Source organism: Bos indicus x Bos taurus, chromosome 20, assembly GCF_003369695.1.
Source record: "Bos indicus x Bos taurus breed Angus x Brahman F1 hybrid chromosome 20, Bos_hybrid_MaternalHap_v2.0, whole genome shotgun sequence".
NCBI lineage: Eukaryota > Metazoa > Chordata > Mammalia > Artiodactyla > Bovidae > Bos > Bos indicus x Bos taurus.
This window is the reverse complement of record NC_040095.1, coordinates 14,947,691-14,960,385: the sequence shown is the minus strand read 5'-3', so window position 1 is coordinate 14,960,385 and position 12,695 is coordinate 14,947,691. Positions and strand designations below refer to the sequence as shown.

General features: G+C 37.1%; 1 protein-coding gene across 2 annotated transcripts in view; it reads left to right on the top strand.

Moving 5' to 3' along the window:
* The window catches only part of RNF180 (ring finger protein 180), a 279,332-nt gene extending 268,063 nt beyond the window's left edge, over positions 1-11,269 (top strand). For both annotated transcript variants that reach the window (XM_027520330.1, XM_027520329.1), the window contains one exon: positions 10,256-11,269. In XM_027520330.1, the coding sequence (XP_027376131.1) occupies positions 10,256-10,455 (200 nt within the window). In that variant the 3' untranslated portion in view covers positions 10,456-11,269. The remainder of the gene's footprint in view (positions 1-10,255) is intronic.
* Positions 11,270-12,695: the final 1,426 nt, after the last annotated feature.

Below are 12,695 nucleotides of genomic sequence, written 5' to 3'. Positions count from 1 at the left end.
CAATATATTGATTTATTCACAAAAGACAGACATAATATGAAGAACAAGAACTGAGAAAAGCAGCTGCTTTTCATATTGAAAGTAACAGTTACAATATTAAATTAAAAATAAGAATAATTTATTGAAACTTTAGTATTGGCCAGGAATGTGCTTAGCATGTATTAATTTATATTTACTGATTTACTGATTAAAAGAATTTTTACTGATTAAAAGAATATAGGGGTAGGGGAGGAAGAGGTACAAACTACAAGTGAGAGGTATAAAATAAGAGATAAGGATATATTGTACAACATGGAAAAAACATGGCCAATATTTTATAATAACTGTATATGGAATATAACCTTTAAAAATTGTAAATCACTTTATTGTATACCTATAACATATTACTATATAACTGACAACTATACTTCAATAAAAAATGAAATTTAAAAATTATTAAGATGCCTGTACTACTCAAAGCAAAAACAGACTCAGTACAATCCCTATCAAAATACCAATGGCATTTTTCAAAGAAACAGAAAAATAACAGTTGTAAAATTGGTATAGACTCACACTGTTGTTCAGTAGCCAAGCTGTATTCAACACTTGGCAACTTTATGGGCTGCAGCACACCAGGCTTCTCTGTCCCTCCCATCTCTTGGAGTTTGCCCAAATTCATGTTCATTGAATCAGTGACGCCATCTCATCCTCTGTCACCCTCTTCTCCTTCTATCTTCAGTCCTTCCCAGCATCAAGGTCTTTTTCAGTGAGTCAGCTGTTCGCATCAGGTGGCCAAAGTACTGGAGCTTCAACTTCAGCATCAATCCTTCCAAAGAGTACTCAGGATTGATTTCCTTTGAGACTGGCTGGTTTGATCTTGCTTTCCAAGGGACTCTCAAGAGTCTTCACCAGCATCACAGATTGAAAGCATCAATTTTTGGCATTCTGCCTTCTTTAATGTCCAGCTCTCACACCCATACATGACAACTGGAAAGACTATAGCCTTGACTATTCAGACCTTTGTCAGCAAAGTCATCTCTTTGCTTTTTAACATGTTGTGTAGGTTTGTCATAGCTTTCCTGCCAAGAAGCAATTGTCTTCTAATTTCATGGCTACAGTCACCATCTGCAGTGATTTTAGAGCCCAAGAAGAGGAAATCTGTCACTTCTTCTACCTTTTTCCGTTCTGTTTGCCATGAGGTGATGGGACCAGATCATAAGATCTTAGTTTTTTTAATATCCACTTTTAAGCCAGCTTTTTCACTTTCCTCCTTTGCCCTCATCAAGAGGCCTCTTAAGTTTCTCTTCACTTTCTGTCCTTAGGGTGGTATCATCTGCGTATCTGAGGTTGTTAATATTTGTCCTGTCAATCTTGATTCCAGGTTGTAACTCATCCAGCCTGGCATTTCACATGATATGCTCTGTGTATAAATTAAATAAACAGGGTGATAATAAACAGCCTTATCGTACTCCTTTCTCTATCCTGAATCAGTCAGTTGTTCCATACAGGGTTTTAACTGTTGCTTCTCCAGTTTGTTATGATCCACACAGTCAAAGGCTTTAGTGTAGTCAATGAAACAGAGTTTGATGTTTTCCTGGAATTCCCTTGCTTTCTCTGTGATCCAGAGAATGTTGGCAATTTGATCTCTAGTTCCTCTGCCTTTTCTAAACCCATCTGCCTGAACATCTGGAGTTTTCAGTTCATGTAAGGCTGAAGCCTAGCCTAGAGGATTTTGAGCATAACCTTCCTAGCATGGGAGATGAATGCAATTGTCTGATGGTTTGAACCTTCTTTAATATTGCCCTTCTTGGGAACTGGAATGAGGACTGACCTTTTCCAGTCCTGTGCCCACTGCTGGGTTTTCCAAATTTGCTGACAGATTGAGTGCAGCACTTTAGTAGCATCATCTTTTAGGATTTTAAATAGTTCTGCTGGAATTCCATCACCACCTCAAGCTTTATTGGCAGCAGTGCATATATGGAACCACAAAAGATCCCAAATAAAAGAACCTTGAGAAAGAACAGAGTAGAAGGTATCACGTGATGATTTCAAGTTATATTACAAGGCTATACTAATCAGAACAGTATGGCATTGGTATAAAAATAGACTCATAAACCAATGGAACACAGTGGAAACCTCAGAAGTAAATCCTGGTATACATAATCAACTAATTCTTAGGGAATCAGGAATATATTCACAATGGGGAAAGGAAGGATACTCTTTTCAATAAATAGTATTGGGAAAACTGGATTGCCACACACAAAAGAGTGAAACTGAACCCATGTGTTACACCAGACACAAAAATCTATTCAAAAATATATTAAAGAGTTAAATGTAAGATCTGCAACCATAAAAATCTATAAGAAACCATGTAGGATAAGCTCCTTGACATGGGCCTTTCCAGTCATTATTTTTGGATATGACACCACAAAAGGTCAGGCAACAACAGCAAAAATAAACAAGCAGGACTATATCAAACTAAAAAGCTTCTTCCGCATGGCAAGGGAAACAAGCAAAATGAAACATAGTCCATGGTTTTGGAAAAAAAAATATACGAACCATATATCTCAGCAAAGATAGTGGATATTTGCTAAGAAAGTAGACAGAAGGTACTCTCAAAACCACAAAAAAGGAGATGGATATGTCAGTTAGCTTGATTATAATAATCATCTCACTAAATATTATATATCAAATCATCCTACTTTACACCTTAAAATATACACAATTTCTGTTATACAGTATAAAACATATGTGAACAATAATTTAAGATTGTTCTTGATCAAAGAAACTTGACTTTAAGTAACCATAATGATAACTCAGGTAGATGCAACCTTTATATGAGAATAAGAAACCTGATGTGGAGCAGAATATTCAACATTACTTTTGTTTTTATTAAATGAGTTATTAAAAAGAATGAATCAGAATCTACTTCAAGCTTGAGCCTTACAGAAACTTTATCACCAGAGTAACTAGCATATGCCAGAATATATCTTTTCTGCTCAGTTTATTATATTTTCCCCACCCACTCAAACTAATAACCACATTAGTAGACAGTAGATAAGTACAAAGCAAAGGCTAATATTAATATTCAGTTCAGTTCAGTCGCTCAGTCATGTCCGACTCTGCAACCCCATGGACCGCAGCACTCCAGGCCTCCCTGTCCATCACCAACTCTCGGAGTTTACTCAAACCCATATCCATTGAGTCGGTGATGCCATTCAACCATCTCATCCTCTGTCGTCCCCTTCTCCTACAGCCTTCAATCTTTCCCAGCATCAGGGTCTTTTCAAATGAGTCAGTTCTTCACATTAGGTGACCAAAGTATTGGAGTTTCAGCCTCAACATCAGTCCTTCCAATGAACACTCAGGACTGATCTCCTTTAGGATGGACTGGTTGGATCTCCTTGCAGTCCAAGGGACTCTCAAGAGTCTTCTCCAACACCATAGTTCAAAAGCATCAATTCTTCAGTGCTCAGCTTTATTTATAGTCCAACTCTCACATCCATACATGATTACTGGAAAAACCATAGCCTTGATGAGACAGACCTTTGTTGGCAAAGTAATGTCTCTGCTTTTTAACATGCTGTCTAGGTTGGTCATAACTTCCCTTCCAAGGAGTATCTGCATTTCGTGGCTGCATTCACCATCTGCAGTGATTCTGGACCCCAGAAAAATAAATCAGCCACTGTTTCCACTGCTTCCCCATCTATTTGCCATGAAGTGATGGGACCAGATGCCATGATCTTAGTTTTCTGAATGTTGAGCTTTAAGCCAACTTTTTCACTCTCCTCTTTCACCTTCATCAAGAGGCTCTTTAGTTCTTCTTCACTTTCTGCCATAAGGGTGCTGTCATCTGCATATCCAGAGAAGGCAATGGCATCCCCCTGTAGTACTCTTGCCTGGAAAAATCCCATGGATGGAGGAGCCTGGTAGGCTGCGCTCAATGAAGTCATTAAAGTCAGACACGACTGAGCGACTTCACTTTCACTTTTTACTTTCATGCATTGGAGAAGGAAATGGCAACCCACTCCAGTGTTCTTGACTGGAGAATCCCAGGGACAGGGGAGCCTGGTGGGCTGCTATCTATGAGGTCTCACAGAGTCAGACATGACTGAAGTGACTTAGCAGCAGCAGCATCTGCATATCTGAGGTTATTGATATTTCCCCCAGAAATCTTGATTCCAGCTTGTGCTTCATCCAGCCCAGCGTTTCTCATGATGTACTCTGAATAGAAGTTAAATAAGCACGGAGATAATATACAGCCTTGACGTACTCCTTTTCCTATTTGGAACCAGTCTGTTGTTCCATGTCCAATTCTAACTGTTGTTTCCTGACCTGCAAACAGATTTCTCAAGAGGCAGGTAAGGTGGTCTAGTAGTCCCATCTCTTTCACAATTTTCCACAGTTTATTGTGATCCACACAGTCAAAGCCTTTGGCATATCATATTATTCATCTTTAAAAAGCCTTTAACGTCTAAAAAGACCTTACTTTTTTAGGTCTCTAAAAAATAAACTTCACTATTTGTCAGCTAAACCCTGGTTGTCATTGGGCAAATAATTAGCATGTAAATAGGAAGCATTAATATAAACATGGCTAGTGAAGGTGATGAAATTCCAGCTGAGCTATTTAAAATCCTAACAGATGATGCTCTTAAGTGCTGCACTCAACATGTCAGAAAAAGTGGAAAACTGAGCAGTGACCAAAGGACTGGAAAAGGTCAGTTTTAATTCCAATCCCAAAGAAGGGCAGTGCCAAAGAATGTACAAACTACCATACAATTGCCCTTATTTTGCATGCTAGTAAGGTTATGCTCAAAATCCTTCAAGCTAGACTTCAGCAGTAGGTGAACTGAGAACTTCCAGATATACAAGCTGGGTTTAGAAGACAGAGGAACCAGATATCAAATTGCCAACATTTGTTGGATCACAGAGAAAGATAATATTTTAAAAAATCTACTCCTGCTTCATTGACTACACAAAAGCCTTTGACTCTGTGGATCACAGCAAACTGGAAAATTCTGAGAGATGGGAGTACCAGACCACAATGGATGGTGACTGCAGCCATGAAATTAAAAGATGCTTTCTCCTTGGAAGAAAAACTACAACAAACCTAGACAATGTATTAAAAAGCAGAGACATTACTTTACTGACAAAGATCTGTAGAGTCAAAGCTACGGTTTTTCCAGTAGTCATGTATGGATGTAAGAGTTGGACCATAGAGAAATCTGAGAACCGAACAATTGATGCTTTTGAACTGTGGTGTTAGAGAAGACTCTTGAGAGTCCCTTGGACTATAAGGAGATCAAACTAGTCAATCCTAAAGGAAATCAGTCCTGAATATTCATTGGAAGGACTGATGCTGAAGTTGAAGTTCCAGTACTTTGGTCACCTGATGTGAATAGTTGACTCATTGGAAAGGACCATGATGCTAGGAAAGATTGAAAGCAGGAGATGGGGATGACAAAGAATGAGATGGTTGGATGGCATCACCAACTCAATGGACATGCATTTGAGCACGCTCCAGGAGTTGGTGATGGATGAGGAAGCCTGGCGTGCTGCAGTCCATGGGGTCACAAAGAGTCAGACATGACTGAGCAACTGAACTGAACTGAACTGATCCATGTTGCTGCAAATGGCATTGTTTCATTGTTTTTGATGGCTGAGTAATACTCTATTGTGTATATATAACACATCTTCTATATTCATCTGTAGATGGACACTTAGGTTGCTTCCATATCTTGGCTATTGTAGACAGCACTGCATTGAACACTGGGGTGCATGTATCTTTTTGAACCATGTTTTTCTTCAGATACATGCCCCAGAGTGGGATTGCTGGATCATATGGTAGCTCTGTTTTTAGTTCCTTAAGGAACGTCCATACTGTTCTCCATAGGGGGTGTTCCAATTTACATTCCCACCAACAATGTAGATATGTGTGTTAGTCGCTCAGTTGTATCCAACTCTTTACAACCCCATGGACTGTAACCTACGAAGCTCTTCTGTCCATGGAATTCTCCAGGTAAGAATACTGGAGTGGTAGCCATTCCCTTCTCCAGGGGATCTTCCCGATCCAGGGATAGATCCCAGGTCTCTTGCATTGCAGGCAGATTCTTAACTTTCTGAGCCACTAGGGAAGCCCCAACAATGTAAAAAGGGATCCTTTTTCTCCACATGTCCCACATTTGTTATTTGTAGGCTTTTTGATGATGGCCATTCTAACTGGTATGAGGTGATATCTCACTTTAGTTTTGATTTGAATTTATCTAATACTGACGTTGAGCATCTTTTCATATGCCTCTTGGTCAACTCTAAGTCTTCTTTGGAGAAACATCTATCTATTTAGGTCTTTTGCCCATTTTTTCATGGGTTGTTCTTAAAATATGTATGGAGACACAAAAGACCCCAAAGAGCCAAAACAATCTTGAGAATGAAAGACAGACTTGGAGGATTAGGTTCCTTGACTTTAAATTATACTGCAAAGCTACAGTCATTAAAGCAGTATGGTGCTGACACAAAACCAGACATAAAGATCAGTGGAACAGGGTAGAGAGCCCATGTAGCACCTATGATCAATTAATCTATGACAAAGAAAGCAAGACTGTACAATGGAGAAAAGATAGTCTCTTTTAATAAATGATGCTGAGAAAACTGGACAGCTACATATGAAAAATGAAATTAGAACATTCTTTAGCACCATACACAAAAATAAACTCAAAATGAATTAACAGCCTAAATGTAAGACCAGATACTATAACTTCTTAGAGGAAAATGTAGGCAGAACACTCTTTAACATAAATCACCACAATATCTTTTTCAATCTTCTCCTAGAGTAATGAAAATGAAAACAAAAGTAAACAAATGGGACCTATTTAAACTGAAAAGTTTTCATAGCACAAGAAACCATAAACGAAATGAAAAGACAACCCATAGAATGTGAGGAAATGTTGCAAACAATGCAGCCAATAAGGAATTAATCTCTAAATCTTATAAACGGCTCATGCAACTCAATATCCAAAAAATGAACCTCACAAAATTTTAATTAAAAAATCAGATGATATAGGTGAGAAATCTGAAATCAAAGAGATCAATAAACTTGCCCCAAGTAAATGACAGAACAAAATTAGTCTCTTAAAATTTCTGCCAGTTATATGCCCAATAAGGAGTTCATATCCAAAATATATAAAGAGCTCATACAACTCATTATCAAAAAAATCAATTAAAAAATACACAAGACCTGAACAGACATTTCTCCAGAGAAGACATACAGATGACCAATAGGAAAAGATGCTCAACATTACTAATCATCAAAGAAATGTAAATGAGGTATTATCTCACACCTGTAGAATGGCTACCATCATAAAGACCACAAATAACATTGATGAGAATTTAGAGAAAAGGATATCCTACTACATTGTTTGTAGGAATGTAAATTGGTATAGCCACAATGTAAATTAGTATAAAGTTTCCTCAATAAACTAAGAATAGAACTACCAATTGGTCCTCCATTTCCATTCTTGGATATATTACTGAGGTTAAAAAAAAAAAAACACAGTAATTTGAAAAGGTATATTCATGAGACAGGGATCAAGACCATCCCCAAGAAAAAGAAATGCAAAAAGGCAAAATGGCTATCTGAGGAGGCCTTACAAATAGCTGTGAAAAGAAGAGAAGCCAAAAGCAAAGGAGAAAAGGAAAGATATTCCCATTTGAATGCCGAGTTCCAAAGAATACCAAGGAGAGATAAGAAAGCCTTCCTCAGTGATCAATGCAAAGAAAAAGAGGAAACAATATAATGGGAAAGACTAGAGATCTCTTCAAGAAAATTAGAGATACCAAGGGAACATTTCATGCAAAGATGGGCACAATAAAGGACAGAAATGGTATGGACCTAACAGAAGCAGATGATATTAAGAAGAGGTGGCAAGAATACACAGACAAACTGTACAAAAAAGATCTTCATGACCCAGATAATCACGATGGTGTAATCACTGACCTAGAGCCAGACATCCTGGAATGTGAAGTCAAGTGGGCCTTAGAAAGCATCACTATGAACAAAGCTAGTGGAGGTGATGGAACTCCATTTGACCTCTTACAAATCCTAAAAGATGATGCTATGAAAGTGATGCACTCAATATGCCAGCAAATTTGGAAAACTCAGCTGAGGGAACAGGACTGGAAAAGGTCAGTTTTCATTCCAATCCCTAAGAAAGGCAATGCCAAAGGATGCTCAAACTACCACACAATTGCACTCATGTCACATGCTAGTAAAGTAATGCTCAAAATTCTCCAAGCCAGGCTTCAACAATACATGAACCGTGAACTTCCGGCTGGTTTTAGAAAAGGCAGAGGAATCAGAGATCAAATTGCCAACCTCTACTGGATCATCTAAAAAGTAAGAGAGTTCCAGAAAAACACCTACTTCTGTTTTACTGACTATGCCAACGCCTTTGACTGTGTGGATCACAATAAACTGTGAAAAATTCTGAAAGAGATGGGAATACCAGAACACCTGACCTGCCTCTTGAGAAATCTGTGTGCAGGTCACGAAGCAACAGTTAGAACTGGACGTGGAACAACAGACTGGTTCCAAGCAGGAAAAGGATTATGTCAGGCTGTATATTGTCACTGTGCTGATTTAACTTCTATGCAGAGTACATCATGAGAAACGCTGGGCTGGAAGAAGCACAAGCTGCAATCAAGATTTCTAGGAGAAATATCAATAACCTCAGATATGCAGAAGACAGCACCCTTATGGCAGAAAGTGAAGAAGAACTAAAGAGCCTCTTGATGAAGGTGAAAGAGGAGAGTGAGAAAGTTGGCTTAAAGCTCAACATTCAGAAAACAAAGATCATGGCATCCGGTCCCATCACTTCATGGCAAATAGATGGGGAAACAGTGGCTGATTTATTTTTGGGGGTTCCAGAATCACTGCAGATGGTGACTGCAGCCATGATATTAAAAGATGCTTGCTCCTTGGAAGAAAAGCTATGAGCAACCTAGATAGCATATTAAAAAGCAGAGACATTACTTTGCCAACAAAGGTCCATCTAGTCAAAGCTATGTATGGTTTTTCCAGGAGTCATGTATGGATATGAGAGTTGGATTATAAATAAAGCTGAGCACCTAAGAATTGATGCTTTTGAACTATGGTGTTGGAGAAGATTCTTGAGAGTCCCTTGGACTGCAAGGAGATCCAACCAGTCCATCCTAAAGGAGATCAGTCCTGAGTGTTCATTGGAAGGACTGATGTTGAGGCTGAAACTCCAATACTTTGGTCACCTAATGTGAAGAACTGACTCATTTGAAAAGACCCTGATGCTGGGAATGATTCAAGGCCAGAAGAGAAGGGGACAACAGAGGATGAGATGGTTGGATGACATCACCAACTCGATGGAGATGAGTTTGGGTAAACTCCAGGAGTTGGTGATGGACAGGGAGGCCTGGCCTGCTACAGTCCATGGGGTCGCAAAGAGCTGGACACGACTGAGCGACTGAACTGAACTGATGTACCCCAGTGTTCATAGCAGCATTATATACAATAGCCTATGTAAGGGTCCATCAACAGATGAACAGATAAAGATGGGATATACATACACACAATGTAATATTCCTCAGTCATTGAAAAAAGAATGAAGTTTTGACACTTGCAACAATATGGATAGGCCTGGAGGACACTATGCTTAGTGAAATAAGTCAGAAAAATACAAATACTGTATGTTATCACTTATATATGGAATCTAAACACTAAAATGAGTAAATATGACACAATAGAAACAGACTCATATAGAGAACAGACTAGTTGTTATCAGTGGGGATAGGCAAGGAAGGAAGACAGGAGGAGGTAGGAGATTCAGAAGTATACACTACTGTGTATTAAAATAAGCTACAGGATATATTGTGTAGCACAGGAAATATAGCCAATATTTTATTATAACTTTAAATGGAGCATAATCTATAAAAATATTAAATCGTATGCTATATACTTGACACTAATATTGCAGATCAACTATACTTCAGTTTTTAAAAAAGAATAGTCTCTTGACTCCATATTCCATGCTTTTCGCTAATTTTACTGTCCCCCTTAGAAGCTTTAACTAAAAAGACTTCTGATAGTTGCTTATCATTAAAAAGAAAACCTGTATGAATACAATATATGCCCCTCAGTGAAATCAGGATAATGCTCTGGTCATGATACTCATGTTCATAATGCAGCTTCCTTTCTGAGCACTTATCTGAATTTAATGGGCTTTCAATTGCATGTTCATATATCTTCTAGGTTTCCACAGACGTGCAGCTCCAGTTACAAGAAGGCAGTTCCCACACGGTGCACACAGGATGGATTACCTGCACTTCGAGGATGACAGCCGTGGATGGTGGTTTGACATGGATATGGTGATCATCTATATTTATTCAGTGAACTGGGTCATTGGATTCATTGTTTTCTGCTTTCTTTGCTATTTTTTCTTTCCATTTTAGGAATTTTCATACCTTAATACTGTTGCACAATTACAAGTGATGTAGATAACAATACTTAAACATTTTTAAAATGTGCTTTGAAGTTTTTATAATGTATTATATAAATTGTTGGTGTTTATAGAAAATACGAGAATGGATTTATTTATGAATGTTTCACGTAACAAACTGAACTTGACTTAAGATCTAATCTAGTAGCACTTAGCAACAATGCACTATTAATTTTACAGTTCTCCTTGATTTGGGATTTGTGGTTCTAATTTTACAATGTCACTTTTACACATATTGTAAAGACTGAGGTTTTCCATCCACTTAAAAATACAAAATGAAATGATAATATGAGTAGATATTATCTTTAATTATAAACTATCTAGTAATCGTCACCTATTCTCAGGCAAGTTATATACATTAAAGGTAAACCATCTTCTCTGGGAACTAATCTAGCAGGGTATATTCAGTTTTGCTTTCCAGTGATCTCTATTTATGTCCTTAGTTTCCTTTCTATTACCAACACAGCTGACTATACTTTGTTTTTAACAGACCTAATAATATCATTAGTGCAATGTTTTAAACTATTACAAGAATAGAATAGTAAACACAAACAAAATAAAAAGGAAAAATAAAACTAATTCACACCAACAAAGACTTAGAAAATTACATTAACATTTTTCCAATTGCAGGATTACTCACCTGAAGAAATTAAAAAGTTACTTTCAGAGCAATGCATGTCTAAGCTGTAATTAATTTAGTGATTCTTTTAACTTGGAGGTTGTCAAATATATTGTAAATGTACAATAAAGAGTGGCTTTTAAATTTTTTCATTGTTATTAACTAATTTTATGTCTGAAATAAGAATTGTTGAAAACAGGCTTAAGGGTTTATAGAACAAAAACTTGGCTTATTATTATTATTACTACAGTATTCCTTGGAATTAGTTTTCCCATATTAATTTTTTTTAATTTTATTTAACTTTACAATATTGTATTGGTTTTGCCATATATCAAAATGAATCTGCCACAGGTATACACGTGTTCCCCATCCTGAACCCTCCTCCCTCCCCATACCATCCCTCTGGGTCGTCCCAAGCATCCAGTATCGTGCATCGAACCTAGACTGGCAACTCATTTCATACATGATTTTATACATGTTTCAATGCCATTCTCCCAAATCATGCCACCCTCTCCCTCTCCCACAGAGTCCAAAAGACTGTTCTATATATCAGTGTCTCTTTTGCTGTCTCGTATACAGGGTTATTGTTACCATCTTTCTAAATTCCATATATATGCATTAGTATACTGTATTGGTGTTTTTCTTTCTGGCTTACTTCACTCTGTATAATAGGCTCCATTTTCATCCACCTCATTAGAACTGATTCAAATGTATTCTTTTTAATGGCTGAGTAATACTCCATTGTGTATATGTAAATATTCTTTAAAAAGGAGATCTGAATTATCCCAGTACAAAAGAAAATTCGGGTAGGTAGTCCAGTATTAAAAGTGAAAAAACTAAAGCACAGAGAAGTAAGCTTGTTTATTTCTATCATTTAGGTGGTCTTTGTGTAACCTAGAATCAAAGTTTTTATTATGAACTACTAATTCAACATTTCTACACTATGATACCATATACTTGGTAAGGCAGTAGGCATATTTTAACATAAGGTAAGTGACCCTCTCATGGCACTAAAACTACTACTGCCATTCAAACAAATTGAGATTGATCAGTCTACAGAAAGTCCAATTGTGTCCCAATTGCTGACTATATTTGAATAAAAGCATTTAACTGACAGTATGTGATGTTCTAAGAAAATATGGAAGAGTGATAAAAATTTTATTCTAACATTGCTTACTGTGTTTTAAATTATATCTGTGAAAGAAAATAGTGTAAATCAGATACCATCAAATCCAGAAATCAGAAGACTAAATACATTTTAGAAACAGTCTCATATACTATAGTTAAATATATGTATGTATATATAATGCTTGCAGTCTAGTGACTAAACTATATCCTGGTGAAACTGCACTGTTGGCAAACTTCAGTATTAGTTTACAAAAATAAAAATGGGTATTTATAATCACTGATTTCTACCAAAGTAAAGATGATATTGTTAAGGCAAAATATTGCCTTCTTAAAATATATGTCAGGAGAAATTAACAAGACACACGTGGGAAGCAATGTTTTAAGAACTTTGAAATAAATCGTAGCCATTTCCCAAGCAACTCCTGGCTTATAAGCTCTAGCAAATA